Here is a 24,444-nt window from a genome sequence, read left to right as displayed (position 1 = left end):
TGATCGGAAATGCCATAACTTTGGTGTTTGTAAAGTTAGGAAGTTGGGATTTTCTATGGGTGTTATATTTGGCCAGCCAATCCGACCTACCAAATTTCATAAGGATCGGCCGACTATATCCTATAGCTGCCATATAACTGAACGATTGGAAATGCCATAACTTTGGTGTTTTTAAAGTTAGGAAGTTGGGATTTTTTATGAGTATTAAGAATGCATCATATGAATAATTTTGGAGAATATAATTTACAGAGTATTCTGCAAGGGTATATCAACTTCGGCTCCGCCCGAAGTTAGCTTTCCTTTCTTGTTTTATACACATTTTATGCAGGATGATTTTTAATTTTTAACCCGTTTTAATGGATACATAATCAATAAGTTATTCAGTCAATCGCTGTGTTTTACATATGGTTACAAATGGGTTAAGAATGGGGGATAGAAGTTGATTTTATAGATGGGAAACGGGCACGTTTCGCTGGTAGTTTTCGTACATAATTTGTTTTTGTTTTGACACACACCGGACTTTGGAATGCCAAGCGAATTACACAGCATTCGGTAAATATTACGTAGAATTAGATGTGTGAATGTGCAGTGGCGTATTATCGATGCGGTGGCTGGGGTTCAAAGGTCGCACGAAGTATTTGCGTGGTGGTGCTGGTGCCCATTGGCCATTGATAATGGCAGTGCCCCCACACATACATATTGGAATGTACTTCAATCTAAACTTTGTTTGCGCCCGACACTGCGTATTAATTAATCTAGTTGTCAAGCATGGCGAACAAACATAGGCGCTGTCCCTTTTCCCCAAATTTCTCTTTTCTCCCTCCTCTTTCTTGCTTTCCTAGCAGAAGAATTGCACTCCATGAAAGATAACAAGGATAAATGGATATACAAAAATTAAAAAAAAAAAAACGTTTTGAAAGTAACTTGGCCAATTACAATATTAAGACGTAAAGTAGTACATTTTATGTTATTTATCAATATTTAATTTTTAACATTTTTTTCGTCATTTGGATACTGGTCAAAAAACTAGAATACCAGCAGTTATTCATATCTTCTATTCCATGGGGTCCCCAAAGAGAGCTGTAATCTTAAATCTCTCGCTGCTTTGGAGCTCTGCTCTCTGCATCAATGGCTATCTATAAAGACTAAGCAACCTAGCTATTTTTACGTTCGATTTTGGGAAAATGTGCAAGATAAATACTAAAAAGAAAATAAACAATCTAAGAAAAATCGTAAGGTTTATTGTTCTTAAATGTTTGTGACCAAAAGGATTTTATCTGTACATTAATAGAATCCTTCATCTCAGTTTTAAGAATATCGTTAAATTGTAGACTCGTTTTAAGAACTGATAACAACGTGGCTCAGAGCAGGCTTTCAGCTTAATGGTTACTTTAAGCTACAGAATTTAAACTTAAATAAGAAAATCCCATGTGGGAACCTCGGTTTTTTAATTAAATATAATTCTTGTTAATTGTTTTTTATCTGTAGTATACTCAAATTTCAAAAATACTCGAACCGACGTATGTAAACGTACTATGCCCTTATTTTGTTATACAATTTAAGGTAATGAAAACAATTGCAGATGCTTATTATTTTGGTCTTATTATTTTATGGAAATTAAAACTTGAATTTATAAAATATGTCCTTCTTAAAGCCTAGTATCCACTTCGACGTAAACCGTACGCCAGTCATGAGAGAGAGCGAGAGGCAAATAGCTGGCGTTCACTTTTCGTCGGGCCTTTTTTTCACGTCGGTCTCCTGATCGACGAAAAAAATACCAGAAAATTCCATAGCGTTGCCAGTCTGCGGAAAATAACTTTGGGTGAACCCTAGCGGAAAAGATTAAGAAATTTAATCTTTTGGCGTGCGCTTCTCAGTGAACATTATAAGAAATGGAGGGAAAAACTCAAAAAACTCACAAAAGTCGATTGCAGGTGTTTACATGTGAGGACAAAATAACATTAATACTATCTGGGGTGCCTCTTGTCAGAGCAAAATGTTTTTTAGGTCCAGAATGTACATTTAACACAACAAAAGTGCAGCTATGAACTTTTAATTAGCAAATAATTATCAGTAAATTAAAAAAAACAACTGTTAAATTTAAATTGTATTGTTTTTTAATTTCTTTGTACACCGGCAGACTTGTCTTGCCAAGGTATTTGATAATATCTTTTAAAGGCTCTTTCCCGCAAATGCGATATTTGAATTTTAACTGCTTGTCAACAAACCCAGCTGATTGACAGTACGACCGTAGCACGCTTAAGTCCGATGAACTCTCGAAATTTTGGTCACACTGGAAAGATTAAAGTTTTTACGCTAGCATACTCGTTTGTCGATCTGGATACTAGGCTTTAGGTAATAAAAACTGTTACGTCACGTTTTAGCTAGCTTTTCGGAGTATGGCTTGGCTATTTCCAGCCAGCAACTGCACATCTGTCGCTCTCGGCCTTTTCGCTGCTTGGAGCTGGCAGCACTGGCGGCGGCACTCGCTCGTATAATAAACCAGCCGCGCAGCTCGCAAATCAACCAGAGTGCCCCGGCGAACAGACGTGTGCAGACGTGCTAAAAAGTGCTCCAAGTACCCTTAATCACATACGACATACAAGCCCCACAGTCACACACACTCATACGTTGAGCTGTTTTTTTGTTCGTGAAAGAAAAGAAAGAAGGAGAAAAGAAAAGTGCGGTGGCAAGCAAAAGAGCTTGAAAAAGAGACCAAGAGAAAGAAAGAAAAAGTGAAAAGTCAGAAAAAAAAGATCATGGCCAGTGCAGAGCAGAAACACGCCACCACCGGGACCGGGAATGGAAGCACCGGCAACGGAGCGGTAAACGACGTGGATCAGCCCAAGGATGCCAAGGACCTGTTGCCGCACCTGGAGTCCCTCGAAAGGATCATCAAATTGCCCGTGGTAAATGCGGCATGGGACAAATCGCAGGATGTCTATGGCAAAGTAAAAGGTAAGTGTGTGAGTGTAAAGTGCATACAATAAGTGCATTGAACTCTAGTCCCGTTGTTCGCACACACGAAATGGAGAAGCAAAAAGATGGGGGATTAAAATAAAAGAGAGGGCAGCAAAGCAACAACAAATGCAGCGCATGCAATCGAATACCGCAATCGAAACCTAAACCGTTGCTACGACTTCGACATGGCTTCGCCATTTTAATTCGAGTTGCAATTCGAACTCGAAACACATCGAGGGCAACTCTTTTTTAATTGGCCTGAAATTAAGCTCAATTGATATTAATTGATTGCCGGGCGTTCAATAATCGAAATCACGGCGGCAACAACAACCATGACCTAGCAACAAAAGCGACTTTACCCTCGTGACGCGCCGCGTTCAAAGTTCGCTCGAAATTTACATAATAAATACTCTTGGCTAACGAAACGTAAGAGAGTGCCAAAGAGAGAGGGGGGCGAAAAAGGCCACAGCACGTAGGCTGCAGTCGCAGGGGCGCCGACAGCGAGAGAAGACGGGGGCGAGCCCCCTTCATTGCGAGAGACAGCAAAGCAGACCCAATGGCCACTCCACTGGCGCTCTGGCGAGTCAGTGCTGCCCAGTGTCACAAAAAAAAACGCTTAAATTGCTGCAAAATATGTATAAAAAAAGTTTTTTTTAAATGTGTCAAAATATAAATTGTTAAGGTTCAATTTTAAAATAAAACTATTGAAAATAGTAAACAACAATAGCACAGAATGTGGATAAAAGCCTAAGCTCTATTAAATATTAAAAAGTCGATCTTAGTTAAAGTTGAATATAGGATATACTGATACTAATTTTCGTAAAGCACGTTTTATTTAACTTTTATAAAGATAGAATTTTTTATAGAAAAAAGTATGCTTTACTTTTTGTTTAACATTTCTCTTATTTATTCATAGTTGGTCTTGAGAAAGTAGATATAACTAATTTTTCTACCTTAAAAAATCCAGTTTTAGCTGGAAACTAAATTAAGCAGTCAGCACTGTCGTTAAGGGGCTCTCAGGGGGCCCCAACAACAACTGTAGTTGGACTTTCGACTTGTTTGTGATATTTCACAGTTGTTGTTGCAGCTGCTGGGATTGGGATTGGAATTGAAATTGGATGATGTGTTTGCCGAGTGACGAACTATCAAAGTCTAAACTCGCAGGCCCAGACAGATAGAGGAGGGGTCCAAGGGGCCCTGCGGATCGTGAACTGCGCAGTTGCTTATCAGTCAGAAATGCTATTTTTATTATTATTATTTATTTTATTATTACGGTTGCAACTGATAAGCAGGCTCCCAGTGCTTTTGTCACATGTGTGTGAATAACTACTCATACACAATTCTAGAAATTCCAGAACAATCTGATTAGGAAGTTTCAAACCAAATAATTGTGCTTTCACAAAACTCGATATTAAATCGAAATGCGTAGGTCATTAACATTTTCCATATCAATTTTGATAGATGAGAATTTTCCTTAAGATAGCCAATATATAATTACAATTTGTATTTTCTTTTTTTGCAGGCAAAAATCGTGTTTTTGAATGGGCTTTAACGGCGGCCGAGGATTGTGTGACCCGAGCGGTGACAACAGCAGCTCCTTTCGTCACCAAACTGGACCGACCCATCGCCTATGTGGACCAAACCCTGGTAAAGGGCATTGATAAGCTGGAGGTGAAGGCACCTATTATCAAGGATACGCCGCAGGAGATCTACAACCAGGCAAAGAGCAAGGTGATCGATGTGGTGCAGCCGCACCTGGAGCGAGTGGTCAAGTTCAAGGCCGCCGGCCAGCAGAAGGCCGCTTCGCTGAAGGACCTCGCCTGGCAGAAGGCCAACGAGGTGCTGGCCACCCAGTACGGCAGCCTGGCGGTCAACGGAGTAGACACTACCACAGCGCTAGCCGAGCGCCTCCTGGAGTACTATTTCCCCAAGTGCGAGTCCGATGTGGAGGAGGATAATGGTGAGTGTTGCTGCTAGATGAATAAATATAATAGGCCAGAATGAGGGAATAATATATTCACTGTAAATAGTCTTCATTCAATTTTCTTTACTATTTTTGGGATTTTAATAGTTTTATTGTGTACCCTTTTCCGGTTTATCCTTTAATAATTGTGAAACTTATTATTATTATTATTAGAAAAGTTAAATGAATTTTTCTTTAAAGTAAAAATAGTTATATTGTATTAAATATCAATAAGTTGTTAGTTGTTGAATAGTGAGAAACTTAAAGTTTAATAAATTCTAATACTTATTTCATATAATCATCTTTAACTTCACCAAACCTAATCAAGAGATTGGTACTGAATAACTCAGAGTTTGATTATTTAAAAAGTACATGCATTTAAATCTTGTGTACATGTCCCTAATTAACTCTTGCATATTTAATTAATTACATACATATTTTTTAATACACGATGGTACTGACTTCAGATTAGAGAAATTTCTAAAATGTATTCTAAAAACCTGTAGACTATGGTACTTCAATTTTATTTAAAAACCTTGAATGGGGAAGAACATTATTTATTGGCTTCCTTCCATTTCCATCTGCTAGCCGAAAAGTTAGATTCGCTTGCTAGCTTTCTGCGCGGTGTGTAAACAAAATGCTAAATATAAATCGTAAATATTTTTAATTCTCAGATGATAAACAAAATGCCGTCGTGCAGAATGGCAAGAGTTCTGAAAATGACAGTAAGTTCCCGATCCCCGATCCGATCTTTTGTTCGTTCGATCGTTTGTTTGTTTGTCCACCACTAACACACCGTCTAATAAGCATAAAAATAGCAAGTAAATAAAAAAAGCATGAACACTAATCAAGCATGACGATAATTCCACACACGAAAACAGAACAAAACGGGGCTATAATATACAGAAATATTTTCGATTTTGAGTTGAGGGATAAATGTTGATTAGCCTGCGAACCCCCGAACCCGATCCTGATCCTGGTCCTGTCACCTACCCCTAACTTTAAATAACCACCCAAAAAAATTGACACTAATTTTCTAAATTAATCTCTCTCTATCTCTCTTTCTCTGTGCCATTTGTTAGTTATTGTTGTTGGGGAGAGCTACGACCAGGATCACGATCAAGAGATTGATGATAGATTCTTAGTGGCCGCCTCGACGGTATTTCTGTCCATGTCCCTGAAAATCATAACCGAAATTGTTGAGTACGTTAGAAGAAATCCAGAGATCGTAGGCATTATCGATAGGGAACTCAACAAGTTTATGGTAAGCACACACAAGCCGCACAGCCACACATGTACTAACCTAGACTTGTTTTAACCTTAAAAAGTACAACAAATTTCTGGCTATTCTTTTTGTTAATGGTAATCGTCTTTTATTTGTAGTGCCAGTTCCCGCCAGCGAGGATCCAGTCCTACACACAGTACAGACGGTTGGACGGCTATCCAACAAGATCTCGCGTCGCGTCTATCGAAATGTCTCCCGACAGATCAAGCAGGTCCAGAAGGGCAACATCAACGACTATCTGAGCTCCCTGATAGCCGCCCTCAAGTTGCATCAGTACATCAACTTTATTAACTCATCGATGGGCACGAATGTGGAGCAGTCGGGCAGCAGTGATACCTGTTCGCCATTTGGACCCACCACTTCCAGCAGCAGCACCACCACCAGCTCTACCAGCAACAACGCGGCGGTTGTGGCCAAGCCCCAAGTCGCTAAGAGCAAACCGGCGGCGGCGGTGTCGTCTCAGTAGTGGAAAAATCAGAAGCCCATAAATAATTATATCTATAGCTAGATATTATCCTCTTTCACACACACGCACACCACACACAATGCTCCTAACACCCAACCACCCACGCCGCCCATTTTATATTTTAAAATTTCGTTTTTTTTTTTGCGTACTTTTGTTTTTCATTGAGTACTCGCCTATATAATTAGTACTTCCCATAGAGGATCATCAAAAGTGGAGAAGGTTTTTCGAACACGCCTACCCCCGAAACCCGCCCTCCCCTGCGCACCCTGCTTTGTAAATATTTATTTGAAGTATAGCCCTCACCAACATAGTTTTAAGTTATAGTAGGCCCAGAGATCGGGAGTAAGAAGAGCGCGTTTTTTTTAAATCAATTTTAGCTGTGCTAAAGTGCCACGCATGCATTGAATAAAAACATAATATATACGCCTATATATGCCTAATATATACACTGATATATAATATATATAAAAAAAAACGTACGCACACGTTGGCATAGTGTGGTTAAGCTATACGTATACGTAATCTAATGCCTTATGCTATTTCTATCTCTATTTAATTTCCATTGTACGCTCGCTGGGAGTCCAACCAGATGATGTCTAATTGCTAATGAAAATGAATTATGCCTATCATATATATATATATATATACGCAACACAACAATACACACCCTCACACACACTTGTATGGAGAACCTAGCCATAATGTTTGCTTTAAACAACTAGATTGATAATATTAAATATTAATAAAAAGAACCAACGCAAAACTGGAACGAAGAACAAGAAAATTGCCAACGAATTTTTTTTCAATTATTTTTCGCCACTTGAAGAACGCGAATGATAAGCAGAAAAACGTTATATGTAGGTTCTATACCCCCCATCTGATTAGGCTCCTTATCGAGACAGCACTCCCCGGTCCGCTGATTTATATAGAGTTCAGTGGAGAGTTCAGTCATCGTAATTGCCGGAGCACTGCAGCGAATGAATTTATAGAGCACTCGCTGGCGCGATAAGACCTCTATACACTCACTCGCATATCTCTGCGTACACCCCAAAAAAATTTCAAAATCTAACTTTAAACCCTAGCTGTTCGGCCATTTATGCATATATTCAACACATTCTTTTTTTTAAACATAATTATAATTTATTGTCTTCATTGACGTATTTTTTTTTAAATTATTCAACAGTGTTTTATATTTTATTTTTAATTTTAAACTTAACACTACCAAAAAATGTACCCGCAAAAGTCTGCGTACACCTGTTTAAAACACAAATAATATTATTTTTAGTAACTGGTAGGGTATCCTTTTCTCTGCAAAACTTCCGTAAGGCGTCTCGGGATGGAATCCACTTTTTTTTTGTCTCATTTGCAGTAATTTTCCCCTACTCCTCGAAAATCACATTCTTGAGCATTTTTTTAGATGTTATCGTGTGTCTTTGGATTTTCTTCTCAAGAAGATCCCAAAAATGCTCATTTGGGCTTAGATCAGGACTTTGGGGAGGTGTTCGCAGCTGATTTATGACGTTATACAGCAGCCAAAGCTTGGTATTCTGCGCCGTATGCTTCGGGTCGTTGTCTTGTTGGAACCAACATTCACTTTCGAGCCCTAATTTTTCAGCACTTTCTTTTAAATTGTTTTTTAATATGTCAATATAGATTTTCTGATCCATTATTAACTCGATAAATGCCAATTTTCCAACGCCACTTGCTGCCATACACCCCCACACCATTATTCCGCTTCCTCCTTGCTTTACTGTGCCAACCAAATTTTCTTAATTTGAGGCTTCTCCGCTTTTCCTCCATACCAAAACCTTTCCCATGATTCCAAATATGCAGAATTTAGTTTCGTCGGGAAATATAATCTTATTCCAGAAATCTTGGTGTTTGGAAATATACTCATTAGTAAAGGTTAGGCGCTTTTGTCTATTGACTTCCGATATGAGAGGTTTTTTGCGGGCGACTCTGCTATGGTAGTCAGCCTTTTTTATGGTCCGGCGTACAGTATCTTCGGAAACTCTTTTGGAAAATCTATCCTCGACCTTCAGCTTTGCCTGGTGAGCTGTCGTCCTTGGGTTGAGCTGAATAGATTTGATAATATTCCTCTGCTCGCGGTTTATAAGCAAAGGCGGACGGCCAGAACGAGCCTTTGGCAAGATACTTCCAGCCGAGTTGTAGTTATTTATCACTCTTTGGATGGATGAGTGGGTTCTAGCAACTAAAGCACCAATTTCTCTATAAGATTTTCCATCCAAAAAACCTTTTAATATAATTTTCCACTCCTCAACAGAAATTTCCTTGCCTTTTTGTTCCATGTTGCAATATGCTCGTTATTATAATGAAAGAGTTTCATTTTAACTGCGTAATGTCTATTTTTAGACATTCTAAAGTAGATCGGCGACAACAAAATTAACGGAAATCGCACAATCCTGCATTTCTCGAAGTTGAAAACTGCTGTACGCAGACTTTTGCGCGTACACTTTTTCGTAGTGTTAGGTTTAAAATTAAAAATAAAATATAACCCCCTGTTGAATATTTCTAATATTTCTACGTCAATGAAGACAATAAACCATAGTTTTGTTTAAAAAAAGAATGAATAAAATACATGCATAAATGGCCGAACAGTTAATGTTCAAAGTTAGATTTTGAAATTTTTTTGGGGTGTACGCAGAGATATGCGAGTGAGTGTATGTGTTTACGAACATGTGATATTAAAGTGCGTTTCGCAGCTATCAAAATTGCTCGGAATTTGCTGGATTTCAAGCTAAAAATACACTTTCTTTGATTTCAATCGTACTAACTATTAACTGGGGTAGTATGCTTTGTTAATAATAGAAATCTTTTATTAATTTTGCAAAGCTTTTAGCGTGTTTTAATAGTATCGTTATAGACTCATCGTTTAAAGCTTAAAATTAAATGAACTTTTAATATAACAAATGTGTTACAACAGAAACTAAATATGCCTTTAAATTAAATTCACAAAAGTTTGTTGTTAACTTAGCTGGTTATATAATATAATCAATATATAATCAATTTTGCATTAAATCTTTAACAATTTCAATAGAAAAATTCACATTAAGATATAAGGTAATTTTTTTGCAATAGTTAAAACCTTATAATGCGAATAAGATATACTTTTGGGAACCAACTTAGCATATTTTAAAGGCTAAGATCCCACTTTCGTGAACCGGACTGTATTGCCTTTTCCCAGTGGACTTGTGACTCGGTCCCTGTCGATAATGACGGCGTTAATGGCCGTGCAATTATCCGTCTTCAGATTGGGCAAAAACGTCGACGTCGGCCTCTCTGGTTTTCCTTTTCATTTGGAGTGGAGGGCCATCCACTCCACTTCCTCCCCGCCGTCTCCTCCGAATCCCCAACTCATTTGTATGCCCAACGTCTGGCCGATCGCTTTAATTTGCGCTCCCGACAAGAGGAACATGCCATAGCCATAGTCTGTCCCTCGTCTCGACCAAGTTCCAGTTTGTCCGCCTGGGGAATCAATCTTATACCAGCATACTTGGCATTATTTTGAGTTTTGCTTAATGCATTTGGGGCCAAAATATTCATGAGTTTGGTTTGCCAGAAAAGGGTCTTGGTATTTCTTGTGGAACCCATGGAACCCATGACTTGTTAGACGGGTTCCCAAAACCGCAATCAGTAAGTATATATTATGCACAAGAAAAAAAGATGTAATCACTTAAAATACAAAATTCCTATACAAATGATTCGGTTGCTTAAAAAAAAAACATATTCAAGGGTCATAGAAGAACAATTTTCATATCTTGAACTATTTAATTACAAATATTATAGAACTCTTCTAATATGAATTCCTATCACACAAATATGTAATAACTAAAAATACGATACAATGAGTAAATATTCATGCATCCTTTCTTAAGAAATTTGTATACTCGAAGTGCTTTATTAATTACTAAGTACAATAACTTTAATTTATAATATCTGTAATACAACTTGTCCGACTTTTTAAGTGAATATTAGATAGGAAAATCTACTCCTAAAGAAAGAAAATCCGATTCTTCCCTTTTTATCCTCTGTGTAGGTGCGTTGATCGTTTTTTCCGGACCATGCAATGATCATGGAGTTAATGATCGTTATTGGGTAGCTTAATGTAATGGAAATGCCAACCGCAAGGTGTACCCTCCCGGGGGCCTGAGTGTAAAGATGTTAATGGACCCGGACTTTGGACACCGCCTCCCGATCCCCTCCAGATTCTTCCCGAAGCGACGATGACGAGGTCTGGGTCTTCGGTTGGCAACGACAATTCTTATCGCCGAGAAAGGTTCGTTCATAAAGGCGTTCGTACCCAACTATAATCGTAATCAAAAGTATTATAAAAAAAAATTGAATGACTTTATAGAACACAGAAAAAAGAGAGTCTACAAAGTGAGAGTGGTAGAGAGAGCGAGAGAAAGAGAGAGGGTGATAAAGCCTCAGGATGAGCCCCCGCCCCTGGCGGAAGAGGCGTGGCATCCTTCAATCGGCACAAGTGCGAGCAGGATGGCCGAAGTGCAAAGTGCAGAAAGTGGCGTGATTCTTATTATAATTCATTCTCTCGCTTTTGATTATTGAGTATATTGCACGGTATATGGGCATTATGTGTGCGAATTATGGCCACTTCTCTGATCTCGTTGTGCATCTTTCTCTCTTGCGTTGCACTTTGCCGAGTGGAACCTGCGTCAGAGAATCGGATCTGGAGGTTATATCAGTTTATTCGGATAGAAGAATCGAGTGCAACACAGCGGGCAGCTAATAAATGCCTTGACATAATCCTGGTTTTGTGAATTTACCGCTTTTTAAGTAATCACAGGGCAAATATTAAATACCCATATAAAAATAGCATTTTATTACTTCAGGGAACTTAAAATTCCCAACCGGTATAATAAAAAATCTTAAGTAATGGATAATAACGGGTAAATTATAAGCAGACACTTTAATAAATATGTAAATAATTATAAAACTATTTTAAGTTAGTGTTGTAAAATAATAAGTTTATTATATTTATAATATTCCAGGTATTGGATTCTATTACATGACATTTCCTAAGAAGAAACCTCAACTAAAATATTGACATTATATATTCTTAGGAAATTCGTAGTCAATGTTTGTAATAACAAGAAAGGAAGCAAACTAGGTTATTCCGAAGTTTATTTACTATTGTAGCTATTACAAGAAAAAAAAGTATTGCATATGATTTTTATGCGTATGAATATGTTTAAAAAACAATGAAGCTATTTTGATTTTCCGAATCCTTTTTTGATCGTTTTTATATTAAATCTTGAGCTGTTCCTAGATCCAGTAATATTATAACTCGTATTTTTTAACTTTCAAATTTAGCTTTACAAATTTGATACATAGATATTTTGTTTCATGTGTAGTACATTAATATAAAAATAAATTCAATTTAAATAATTATTTGCATATCTTTATTTATGTTACAGCAGTTAGTATAAACACAATATTTGCATATCTTTATTTATGTTACAGCAGTTAGTATAAACACAATGTAAAAACACTTAAAACCATGATATTTAAAACAAGAAAAAAAAAACAAGCCTTGGACCATGAAATAAAAGATTAACGAGAACAGACATAAAAACAAATTGGGAACTGATCGATTGACGATCGCTGATAAAGCTAATGGCGCCTAATGAACGCCGGTGCGCTCCCCTTGATCAGCCACCCGATCTTCCGCTCCCACTTGGTTGGCCTCGCACGTTCGGTTGGCCTTGACTTTGTCGTTATCGCTATCACCCAGTGGCGTCGATGAGGGGCAGCAGCTGCTCGACGAGGAGGATGAGCAGGAGGAGGGTGTGTGCATCAGGGCGAGATCAAAGTGCGGCTGCTCGCAGAGCGTGAGACTCTGGCTGAGGCGAAGAGTGATCATTTCGACCATGTGCCTGGCCAGCGGCGGAGCGATTATCACGCTGCGCAGCAGGGACCAGGTGGATCTCATAAGGGAGCTGGCACTGTGATCCTGGTGAATGGGCTTCTCCTGAAGCGACGAATTGCGCTTTTTCTCCTGGGTTCCAGTTTGATTCCCATCCAGTTTGCTGCGATTCTTCTTTTCTTTGAGCCCATGGCCATGCTCCTGATTCCTGGCCTCCTTTTTCTGGCATTTCTCATACTTTGTCTTGTTCTTCTGGTTTTTCTTAGGTTTTTGCAGAAGCTTCGACTTACGATTTCTTCGATGTTTCTCCACTTGGTTAACCTGATCTTGCTGTTTATTATTCTGCTGATCTCGTGGCTTTTGATCCCTTTTCTTTATAGTTTTTGAATCTCGCTGCTCCTTTTCTAGATACTTTGTCATCTCCCCTCGCTCTTTTTCCTTCTTCTCCTGCTGATGGATCCAACTTATCATGCCCCTTTCTTGAACCTTAATTCCATTTTTGACCAGGGTATTTCTGCGCAGGAAACGCATCGCATCATCGTAGCCCTGCTGGCTAACATTGGCTATGAAGTCCGGTCTTCCCGGCACCACGATCTGCATCAGGCGTCGCAAATTCCTTCTTGATAACCGGATGGAAGTGTTCGACCAATGGATGTTCAGCTGCAGCCGATGGGAGTTCTGATCCCGCGGGCATATATCACTCTCCCCGCAAAAGGCACTCACGGTCACAGTGTGCTCGTCCAGCAAAGGGAGGTTGTCGGAAAAGGCGCCATCCATATAGCGAACTCCTCTGATCTGATAATATATTTACATATTCTGGTTAGCGACATTGATCAAATTAAGGAAAATCGGGATAATAAAGTCTTAAATTTACAAGTTAAGTTTTTTATATTATTTATATATTTATATGAGGTGTCGAACAAATTATGAAAACATCTATAACTTTACCAAATTTAATCCGATTTCAAAGTGGCATACCTCTAAAGACTCGTGGTTCGATTCTCTAAAAAACTGCATTCAAAATTTTCATTTTAACGTTGATCAAATTTTTGACCCATTTTCATGTCATTTTTTTCAAGTTTCCGATGACTTGTAAAAAGGTGACCTACAATTGGGCGTCCAGAGTCCATAACATTACCAAATTTAATCCGATTTCAAAGTGGCATACCTCTAAAGACTAGTGGTTCGATTCTCTAAAAAACTGCATTCAAAATTTTCATTTTAACGTTGATCAAATTTTTGACCCATTTTCATGTCATTTTTTTCAAGTTTCCGATGACTTGTAAAAAGGTGACCTACAATTGGGCGTCCAGAGTCCATAACATTACCAAATTTAATCCGATTTCAAAGTGGCATACCTCTAAAGACTCGTGGTTCGATTCTCTAAAAAACTGCATTGAAAATATTCATTTTAACGTTGATCAAATTTTTGACCCATTTTCATGTCATTTTTTTCAAGTTTCCGATGACTTGTAAAAAGGTGACCTACAATTGGGCGTCCAGAGTCCATAACATTACCAAATTTTATCCGATTTCAAAGTGGCATACCTCTAAAGACTCGTGGTTCGATTCTCTAAAAAACTGCATTCAAAATTTTCATTTTAACGTTGATCAAATTTTTGACCCATTTTCATGTCATTTTTTTCAAGTTTCCGATGACTTGTAAAAAGGTGACCTACAATTGGGCGTCCAGAGTCCATAACATTACCAAATTTTATCCGATTTCAAAGTGGCATACCTCTAAAGACTCGTGGTTCGATTCTCTAAAAAACTGCATTCAAAATTTTCATTTTAACGTTGATCAAATTTTTGACCCATTTTCATGTCATTTTTTTCAAGTTTCCGATGACTTGTAAAAAGGTGACCTACAATTGGGCGTCCAGAGTCCATAACATTACCAAATTTAATCCGATTTCAAAGTGGCATACCTCTAAAGACTCGTGGTTCGATTCTCTAAAAAACTGCATTCAAAATTTTCATTTTAACGTTGATCAAATTTTTGACCCATTTTCATGTCATTTTTTTCAAGTTTCCGATGACTTGTAAAAAGGTGACCTACAATTGGGCGTCCAGAGTCCATAACATTACCAAATTTTATCCGATTTCAAAGTGGCATACCTCTAAAGACTAGTGGTTCGATTCTCTAAAAAACTGCATTCAAAATTTTCATTTTAACGTTGATCAAATTTTTGACCCATTTTCATGTCATTTTTTTCAAGTTTCCGATGACTTGTAAAAAGGTGACCTACAATTGGGCGTCCAGAGTCCATAACATTACCAAATTTAATCCGATTTCAAAGTGGCATACCTCTAAAGACTCGTGGTTCGATTCTCTAAAAAACTGCATTCAAAATTTTCATTTTAACGTTGATCAAATTTTTGACCCATTTTCATGTCATTTTTTTTCAAGTTTCCGATGACTTGTAAAAAGGTGACCTACAATTGGGCGTCCAGAGTCCATAACATTACCAAATTTAATCCGATTTCAAAGTGGCATACCTCTAAAGACTCGTGGTTCGATTCTCTAAAAACTGCATTCAAAATTTTCATTTTAACGTTGATCAAATTTTTGACCCATTTTCATGTCATTTTTTTCAAGTTTCCGATGACTTGTAAAAAGGTGACCTACAATTGGGCGTCCAGAGTCCATAACATTACCAAATTTTATCCGATTTCAAAGTGGCATACCTCTAAAGACTCGTGGTTCGATTCTCTAAAAAACTGCATTCAAAATTTTCATTTTAACGTTGATCAAATTTTTGACCCATTTTCATGTCATTTTTTTCAAGTTTCCGATGACTTGTAAAAAGGTGACCTACAATTGGGCGTCCAGAGTCCATAACATTACCAAATTTAATCCGATTTCAAAGTGGCATACCTCTAAAGACTCGTGGTTCGATTCTCTAAAAAACTGCATTCAAAATTTTCATTTTAACGTTGATCAAATTTTTGACCCATTTTCATGTCATTTTTTTCAAGTTTCCGATGACTTGTAAAAAGGTGACCTACAATTGGGCGTCCAGAGTCCATAACATTACCAAATTTTATCCGATTTCAAAGTGGCATACCTCTAAAGACTAGTGGTTCGATTCTCTAAAAAACTGCATTCAAAATTTTCATTTTAACGTTGATCAAATTTTTGACCCATTTTCATGTCATTTTTTTCAAGTTTCCGATGACTTGTAAAAAGGTGACCTACAATTGGGCGTCCAGAGTCCATAACATTACCAAATTTAATCCGATTTCAAAGTGGCATACCTCTAAAGACTCGTGGTTCGATTCTCTAAAAAACTGCATTCAAAATTTTCATTTTAACGTTGATCAAATTTTTGACCCATTTTCATGTCATTTTTTTTCAAGTTTCCGATGACTTGTAAAAAGGTGACCTACAATTGGGCGTCCAGAGTCCATAACATTACCAAATTTAATCCGATTTCAAAGTGGCATACCTCTAAAGACTCGTGGTTCGATTCTCTAAAAAACTGCATTCAAAATTTTCATTTTAACGTTGATCAAATTTTTGACCCATTTTCATGTCATTTTTTTTCAAGTTTCCGATGACTTGTAAAAAGGTGACCTACAATTGGGCGTCCAGAGTCCATAACATTACCAAATTTAATCCGATTTCAAAGTGGCATACCTCTAAAGACTCGTGGTTCGATTCTCTAAAAAACTGCATTGAAAATATTCATTTTAACGTTGATCAAATTTTTGACCCATTTTCATGTCATTTTTTTTCAAGTTTCCGATGACTTGTAAAAAGGTGACCTACAATTGGGCGTCCAGAGTCCATAACATTACCAAATTTTATCCGATTTCAAAGTGGCATACCTCTAAAGACTCGTGGTTCGATTCTCTAAAAAACTGCATTCAAAATTTTCATTTTAACGTTGATCAAATTTTTGACCCATTTTCATGTCATTTTTTTCAAGTTTCCGATGACTTGTAAAAAGGTGACGTACAATTGGACTTCCAGAGTCCATAACTTTACCAAATTTAATCCGATTTCAAAGTGGCATACCTCTAAAGACTCGTGGTTCGATTCTCTAAAAGACTGCATTAAAAATTTTCATTTTAACGTTGATCAAATTTTTGACCCATTTTCATGTCATTTTTTTTCAAGTTTCCGATGACTTGTAAAAAGGTGACCTACAATTGGGCGTCCAGAGTCCATAACATTACCAAATTTAATCCGATTTCAAAGTGGCATACCTCTAAAGACTCGTGGTTCGATTCTCTAAAAAACTGCATTCAAAATTTTCATTTTAACGTTGATCAAATTTTTGACCCATTTTCATGTCATTTTTTTTCAAGTTTCCGATGACTTGTGAAAAGGTGACCTACAATTTGGCGTCTAGAGTCCATAACATTACCAAATTTAATCCGATTTCAAAGTGGCATACCTCTAAAGACTCGTGGTTCGATTCTCTAAAAAACTGCATTGAAAATATTCATTTGAACGTTGATCAAATTTTTGACCCATTTTCATGTCATTTTTTTCAAGTTTCCGATGACTTGTAAAAAGGTGACCTACAATTGGGCGTCCAGAGTCCATAACATTACCAAATTTAATCCGATTTCAAAGTGGCATACCTCTAAAGACTAGTGGTTCGATTCTCTAAAAAACTGCATTCAAAATTTTCATTTTAACGTTGATCAAATTTTTGACCCATTTTCATGTCATTTTTTTCAAGTTTCCGATGACTTGTAAAAAGGTGACCTACAATTGGGCGTCCAGAGTCCATAACATTACCAAATTTAATCCGATTTCAAAGTGGCATACCTCTAAAGACTCGTGGTTCGATTCTCTAAAAAACTGCATTGAAAATATTCATTTTAACGTTGATCAAATTTTTGACCCATTTTCATGTCATTTTTTTTCAAGTTTCCGATGACTTGTAAAAAGGTGACCTACAATTGGGCGTCCAGAGTCCATAACATTACCAAATTTTATCCGATTTCAAAGTGGCATACCTCTAAAGACTCGTGGTTCGATTCTCTAAAAAACTGCATTCAAAATTTTCATTTTAACGTTGATCAAATTTTTGACCCATTTTCATGTCATTTTTTTCAAGTTTCCGATGACTTGTAAAAAGGTGACGTACAATTGGACTTCCAGAGTCCATAACTTTACCAAATTTAATCCGATTTCAAAGTGGCATACCTCTAAAGACTCGTGGTTCGATTCTCTAAAAGACTGCATTAAAAATTTTCATTTTAACGTTGATCAAATTTTTGACCCATTTTCATGTCATTTTTTTTCAAGTTTCCGATGACTTGTAAAAAGGTGACCTACAATTGGGCGTCCAGAGTCCATAACATTACCAAATTTAATCCGATTTCAAAGTGGCATACCTCTAAAGACTCGTGGTTCGATTCTCTAAAAAACTGCATTCAAAATTTTCATTTTAACGTTGATCAAATTTTTGACCCATTTTCATGTCATTTTTTTTCAAGTTTCCGATGACTTGTGAAAAGGTGACCTACAATTGGGCGTCTAGAGTCCATAACATTACCAAATTTAATCCGATTTCAAAGTGGCATACCTCTAAAGACTCGTGGTTCGATTCTCTAAAAAACTGCATTGAAAATATTCATTTGAACGTTGATCAAATTTTTGACCCATTTTCATGTCATTTTTTTCAAGTTTCCGATGACTTGTAAAAAGGTGACCTACAATTGGGCGTCCAGAGTCCATAACATTACCAAATTTAATCCGATTTCAAAGTGGCATACCTCTAAAGACTAGTGGTTCGATTCTCTAAAAAACTGCATTCAAAATTTTCATTTTAACGTTGATCAAATTTTTGACCCATTTTCATGTCATTTTTTTCAAGTTTCCGATGACTTGTAAAAAGGTGACCTACAATTGGGCGTCCAGAGTCCATAACATTACCAAATTTAATCCGATTTCAAAGTGGCATACCTCTAAAGACTCGTGGTTCGATTCTCTAAAAAACTGCATTCAAAATTTTCATTTTAACGTTGATCAAATTTTTGACCCATTTTCATGTCATTTTTTTCAAGTTTCCGATGACTTGTAAAAAGGTGACCTACAATTGGGCGTCCAGAGTCCATAACATTACCAAATTTAATCCGATTTCAAAGTGGCATACCTCTAAAGACTCGTGGTTCGATTCTCTAAAAAACTGCATTCAAAATTTTCATTTTAACGTTGATCAAATTTTTGACCCATTTTCATGTCATTTTTTTTCAAGTTTCCGATGACTTGTAAAAAGGTGACCTACAATTGGGCGTCCAGAGTCCATAACATTACCAAATTTAATCCGATTTCAAAGTGGCATACCTCTAAAGACTCGTGGTTCGATTCTCTAAAAAACTGCATTGAAAATATTCATTTGAACGTTGATCAAATTTTTGACCCATTTTCATGTCATTTTTTTTCAAGTTTCCGATGACTTGTAAAAATGTGACTCACAATTGGACTTCCAGAGTCCATAACTTTACCAAATTTAATCCTATTTCAAAGTGACATAAATTTAATGTTGCACGCATGTTACATGCAACATGCAACATTCAGCATGCAACATTCATCCCGCAAAAAGCATGTTGCATGTTGCGTGTTGCGTGTTGCATGTTGCATGTTGCATGTTGCAAGTTGCAGGTTGCATGTTGCATGTTGCGTGTTACATGTTGCATGTTGCATGTAACATGCGTGCAAACACGCTACATACAACAATCAACTATCCAATCAACAATCCAAATAATCTTAATGTAATGTTAACAAAATGCAAGATTAGCCCCGTCATCGTCGCTCTTAATTTTTTCTCTCCCAGGGAAATTATAATTCCCAACCAGTTCAAGCCAAATAATTACGACCTAGAGGTTGTTGGCAGTCCATAAATCAGTTTACTCGGATGTCCGAAAGTGTGAGTGTGTGTTGCTTGAGAGGTTCCAGATGATCAATTGATATACAATATGGCTTGGATTGCTCACCAGGATGTAGGATCAAGGACCTTTCATCGTACGAGCAGTTGCAAGAGGCTTACAGCGATACCAACTTACTTTGACCGGATTCAGGGCATCAAGGATTGTACATTGTTTTCAAACATACTTTCACATTTTGAATGTGGTATTCATAGAAAAATGTGAAATGATGCAGCAGTGAACTCCAAAAATAAAAAAACTGCTGTTTGTTGTAATTCTAGCAAAATAATAATTTTAAATAAAGAGAATTTTTAGAATAGGTTAGAATAAGCGATTGTGTGTAAGCCGAAGCTGCCAGTGCAAGATGGATCGACACTAAAAGTCGCAATTCGAAGTGACTCTAGGATGTCTACATCTCAACGAGGTATAATTCCAAAAAAAATTATATTTTTCAATGTTGTTTCCATATTTTATGCGAAAACATTTTTCGAAAATTTGAAAAAAAAAATTACAAGAAATCGAAAACAATTTGTAAAACAAGATTTGAATGCAATTTTTAAGGGAATTAAGCCAAAAGACTTTACAGGTATTACACTTCAAAATCGGACTTAAATCAGAAAAGTTGTGGACTTAGAAGTGCAGGTTCTATGCCACTTTTCAGCAAAGCCATTATTCAAAAACTTGGAAAAGGGCTACCTCATGAACACTGACAGAAAATCTAAAAAAATTATAAAACAAGATTATAATGCAAGTATAACGGGGATTAAACCACAAGATTTAAGAGGTATTCCACTTCAAAACCGGATCTAAATTAGAATAGTTATGCACTTAGAAGTGCAGGTTTTGTGCCATTCTTCAGCAAGGCCATTATTCAAAAACTTGGAATAATGGCCTCATGAACACTGACAAAAACTCTAAAAAAAATTATAAAACAAGATTTTAATGCAAATTTAACGGGGATTAAACCACAAGATTTAAGAGGTATTCCACTTCAAAACCGGATTAAAATTAGAATAGTTATGGACTTATACATAAGTGCAGGTTCTGTGCCACTTTTCAGCAAAGCCATTATTCAAAAACGTGGAAAGGGGTTACCCTCATGAAAACTGATATCTAAATCTAAACTTATTCAAAAAGATTTGAATGCAAGTTTTACGGGATTTAAGCCACAAGATTTAAGAGGTATTCCACTTCAAAATCGGATTCGAATTGGAAAAATTATATACTTAGAAGTACAGGTTTTGTGTCACTCTTCGGGAAAGCCATTATTCAAAAACGTGGAAAGGGATTACCCTCATGAAAACTGACAAAAAATCTAAAATTATTTAAAAATATTTGAATGCAAGTTTTACGGGGATTACTCCACAAGATTTAAGAGGTATTCCACTTCAAAATCGGATTTAAATTAGAAAAGTTATGAACTTAAAAGTGCACTTCTTGTGTCACTCTTCAGAAAAGCCATTATTCAAAAACGTGGAAAGGGATTACCCTCATGAAAACTGACAATCTAAAATTATTTAAAAATATTTGAATGCAAGTTTTACGGGGATTAAGCCACAAGATTTAAGAGGTATTTCACTTCAAATTCTGATTTAAATTAAAAAGGTTGTGGACTTAGAAGTACAGTTTTTAATGCCCTTTACCGGGTTATGAGAATATACAAACTATAAGTTGGAAAACGATTTGAGTTATTTCCTGGCTAGGTTTTAAATTGAAAATCTGTAAATCTTTTTAAAAAGGTGAGGACACACCCACCTGCGGAGGCACCAGTCCGGACAGTCCGGGAATAAAGCAGGAGCACATGAGGGCCTGGAGGAGTTCCTGGCGGGAGCTGAACTCCGAGATGATCACGTTGCGGCGATCGCTGACGCGGGTGACGGAAACGTGGAGTCGTCCGCTGGCCCGTCGATGGGCGTCCGCCGGCAGGCTGCGGTGCATCCCCTCGAGGAGGCACTCCGGCAGATTGAACCACGGACTGAAGGCGCCCAGCGCGTGGCGCCGGATCTGGTGGACAATCCGCAAAAAGTCACCGGCCATGCATTCCAGCGGCAGATCGCAGACCAGGCAACAGGCGGCCAATGCTCCGGCGGATGAGCCGGCAATCTTCTCCAGCAAAAGTTGGGGGGCGTGTTGGCGCAGGCAGTAGGCTACGCCCACGTAGTAAATACCCAGGAATCCACAGCCGGCAAAGGAAATACTCCTTCGCGTTCGTATAGTCATTTTGTTTTTAGATAACCTCTTTGTGGCACGGCTTTTTTCAAATGATCACCAGAGAAAAACAGCATGCAATGCCGTCTAGCTCTTTTTTTCTTCTGGCATTTCCTTCTTTTTTTTTGTTGACGTTTTTTATTTTTTCAAGTTTTCTTTCGAGCTTATTCTTGGCCTTGACAGTGTGACCCTGAGTAGGTCGGGAAATAGTGTTCTATCCAATAAAATACCAATTAGGGTTTTCGAATTTTATTTTAAATGGTTTGATTTTAAAATTGTTTAAAATTTAGAATTGTTTGACTGTTAATGGTTGTATTTCAATATGTTTCAGTATTTTCTTCTCTGAATTTTCTCATTATAATCAACTGGTTATTTTAACTGGTTTATATATCTATTTGTTAACTCAACCGTTTTTACTAGCTTTGATCTTTCTAGTTTTCTTGAAAGCTCATTCATTGGAATTATCGAGAACTACAAATAGTAATACGCTTTTATTAAAACTGAAGAGATTTCGGAAATCCTAAATATACTTACATTTAGTTATTTCAATTGGTGTGCACTTATTTAATTAAAATTAAGGGAACTATAGAGTAAATGTCTGATTTAAATGATTTAAAAACTTGCTTTACGTAAAGAAATCTCCGATTAAAGATAGTTTTTTGGGCGATTTTGAGATTTCCATTTAAATATGCCGCCCATTACAGTAATCCGTTACTTTTAATCTACCAGTGTGACCAAGTATGAATTTCGAAATGGGTACAATTTTATAGCTAAAAGTAGCTTTTCATGAAACGTAAGTGAAACAAAATCTGAAAAACTGGACTATAGCGTTCTTTCTTGCATATCTTTTCTGTGCATAGGAGTCTTAAATTGTAATTTAAAAATTGGCTATAGACAAACTAGTTAAAGCAAGCTACATTTGCAGGCTTATGGCATAACTATGGCTTTGAAATATCCAAATCTGACTAGATTACATATCTTATTTTCCGAGCACAATATAATTGACAATTTCTTAAAGTAAAAAAAAGACCATTGAAAATATCCGAATTTGGCTACAAGCTAGCTGAAATGGCAGCACAGAAAAGCCGACAGCCCGCCTGAAAAGTGTGACCAGTCAGTTAGATTCAGAATTCTGACCGGCCAACGTTCACACCGAGTTCTTTAGTTCTTTTTAATTTTAAGCAAAACAGCTCACAATGCAAGCGGTAAGATAAACGCCGGCTATATTTAGCCCCCATTACTCATTAACTTTTGCGTCAACTGCCCAGATCCGGCGTGGATTGCCGGGACTGCGCGTTCTCATGGCCGGACTGATCATCCTGGGAATCCAGGACTCGCAGGCCTACGACAAGGAGATGACCGTCTATGTGGACGCCGGAAAGACGGAGTGCTTGTATCACACGGTCCGCCAGGGAGAGACCATTGACTTCGACTATCAGGTGATCGATGGCGGGCACGGCGACCTGGACATCAGCTTCACCCTGCTGGATCCCATCGGTCTGGTGATAGTCAGTGATTTCAAGAAGCCGGAGAACGTCCACCGCCACGAGGTGGCCAAGGAGGGTGACTATCGCTTCTGTTTCGACAACAGTTTCAGCATGTTCAACCGGAAGACGGTGTTCTTCGAGCTGATTGTGGAGCGGGAGGGCGAGGAGCTCCAGGGCGACACCCAGTGGAACGAGGTGGACGAGCTCGTGGGGCTCTCACGTGACGAGTACTACGACATGAAGGTGCAGGACATCATGGACTTCATCGGACGCATCCGTCTCCAGCTGAACAAGGCCCGCCAGTTACAGGATGTGCTGCGTTCCCACGAGGCACGCGATCGCAATCTTGCCGAGTCCAATTTCCAGAAGGTCAACCAATGGTCCATGCTGCAGATAAGCGCCATGATCGGTGTCGGGCTCATCCAGGTGTTCTTGCTGCGCAGCATCTTCGCCACCGGCGGACGGATGCACGATCTGTGGCGGAAACTGGGCATTTGATGGGTGCTGGTCAAACGGTGGCCAGGAAAAGCCTCTACCAAAGATGTACATGCCGGAGTCAACAGTATGCATTTATTGATCGAGTAGATTTCCCTCATACAATTGCCTTCCGGCAGCTGGATCCCATAGTTAGAATGTAATTTAAAACACAACTTGCCATCATCTGTAGATCGTTAGTTTCTATATATATATAATATCATGTATTAAGTAGCCGTGTATTTAATATATATGCGGGTGTGTGCTTGTGATAAACGGGGTGTGTTGTGTGTGCGCGCGTGTGTAGGCATTGTTAAACGAAAGCAATTTTACGATTAAGCCAAAAAATGAGTTTGATATTAAATTTAAAGTTGCAAGAACCAGTGTAAAATATGCGTTTTACTATATCTGGGGGTTCATTTATTAACGTTTTGAAATGGAGAAACAGCTCTTGAAAAAAGACCCGATGCATTTTTAAAAGGTTTTCAACTTTATTTCTGCTCCTTTTTTGTTGTCCTCTTTTTCCTCAAAGGAATTTGTAATAACCCCTTTAGTTAAAATTTCTTTAAAAGATCGAGTTTAAAATTAAATTTAAACTTTCATAAAAATTAATACCATAAATGTACCACTCAGAATACGAATCTAGTTTACACTGCTATCTCATGTTGTAACATATTCATAAAGATTGCTAAGTGGTTAGATAAAGAACATTTTCCTATTGTATTCTAATTGTCTGTTTAAGGTGAACACACAAATTGCATTAAAGAACTACAAATGATCATTTGTTCAATGGTTATTTGTTAAAGG

The 24,444-nt window shown here is 37.7% G+C and overlaps 3 protein-coding genes and 1 long non-coding RNA gene across 8 annotated transcripts; 3 read left to right on the top strand and 1 right to left on the bottom strand.

The window, feature by feature from the left end:
- Nucleotides 1-2,506: 2,506 nt before the first annotated feature.
- LOC108049027 (lipid storage droplets surface-binding protein 2) lies at nucleotides 2,507-7,459 on the top strand. Of its 4 annotated transcripts, XM_017130043.2 has the most exons (5): nucleotides 2,507-2,958; nucleotides 4,484-4,921; nucleotides 5,599-5,649; nucleotides 6,007-6,188; nucleotides 6,308-6,561. In XM_017130043.2, the coding sequence occupies exons 1-5, from the start codon at nucleotides 2,760-2,762 to the stop codon at nucleotides 6,449-6,451; spliced, it is 1,014 nt and encodes a 337-aa protein (XP_016985532.1). In that variant the 5' UTR covers nucleotides 2,507-2,759; the 3' UTR covers nucleotides 6,452-6,561. The 4 variants fall into 4 exon arrangements, with proteins under 4 accessions (XP_016985532.1, XP_016985534.1, XP_016985531.1 ...); XM_017130045.2 differs by lacking the exon at nucleotides 5,599-5,649; XM_017130042.2 differs by lacking the exon at nucleotides 6,007-6,188 and having other exon boundaries at nucleotides 2,508-2,958; nucleotides 6,308-7,459.
- Nucleotides 7,460-11,320: 3,861 nt separating this feature from the next.
- LOC108049041 lies at nucleotides 11,321-12,102 on the top strand. 2 transcript variants are annotated; one of them, XR_001769515.2, is made up of 2 exons: nucleotides 11,321-11,603; nucleotides 11,706-12,102. It is a non-coding gene; the product is annotated as an uncharacterized LOC108049041 (long non-coding RNA). The 2 variants fall into 2 exon arrangements; XR_001769516.2 differs by having other exon boundaries at nucleotides 11,321-11,634.
- On the bottom strand, nucleotides 12,094-21,865 carry LOC108049040 (1-acylglycerol-3-phosphate O-acyltransferase PNPLA3). Its single transcript, XM_017130069.2, has 2 exons — nucleotides 21,224-21,865; nucleotides 12,094-13,375 (listed from the first exon to the last, which is right to left on the bottom strand). The coding sequence occupies exons 1-2, from the start codon at nucleotides 21,686-21,688 to the stop codon at nucleotides 12,338-12,340; spliced, it is 1,503 nt and encodes a 500-aa protein (XP_016985558.1). The 5' UTR covers nucleotides 21,689-21,865; the 3' UTR covers nucleotides 12,094-12,337.
- Nucleotides 21,866-22,788: 923 nt separating this feature from the next.
- Nucleotides 22,789-24,028, top strand: LOC108049037 (transmembrane emp24 domain-containing protein 5). Its single transcript, XM_017130064.1, has 2 exons — nucleotides 22,789-22,881; nucleotides 22,945-24,028. Exons 1-2 carry the CDS (start codon nucleotides 22,873-22,875, stop codon nucleotides 23,659-23,661), a joined length of 726 nt encoding a protein of 241 aa, XP_016985553.1. The 5' UTR covers nucleotides 22,789-22,872; the 3' UTR covers nucleotides 23,662-24,028.
- Nucleotides 24,029-24,444: the final 416 nt, after the last annotated feature.

The sequence above is a fragment of the Drosophila rhopaloa genome, unplaced genomic scaffold (assembly GCF_018152115.1).
Source record: "Drosophila rhopaloa isolate 14029-0021.01 unplaced genomic scaffold, ASM1815211v1 contig_3, whole genome shotgun sequence".
Classification (NCBI taxonomy): Eukaryota; Metazoa; Arthropoda; class Insecta; order Diptera; family Drosophilidae; genus Drosophila; species Drosophila rhopaloa.
This window is presented reverse-complemented; position numbering and strand designations above follow the sequence as displayed.

Bases quoted from the DNA above. Each gene is read 5' to 3' on its own strand.
- LOC108049040 (XM_017130069.2), bottom strand. From the start codon at position 21,688: ATGACTATACGAACGCGAAGGAGTATTTCCTTTGCCGGCTGTGGATTC. The intron at 13,376-21,223 runs GTGGGTGTGTCC...ATATATTATCAG, and splicing joins CCGGACTGGTGCCTCCGCAG to ATCAGAGGAGTTCGCTATAT.
- LOC108049027 (XM_017130042.2), top strand. From the start codon at position 2,760: ATGGCCAGTGCAGAGCAGAAACACGCCACCACCGGGACCGGGAATGGA. The intron at 2,959-4,483 runs GTAAGTGTGTGA...CTTTTTTTGCAG, and splicing joins TGTCTATGGCAAAGTAAAAG to GCAAAAATCGTGTTTTTGAA. The intron at 5,650-6,307 runs GTAAGTTCCCGA...TTTTATTTGTAG, and splicing joins CAAGAGTTCTGAAAATGACA to TGCCAGTTCCCGCCAGCGAG.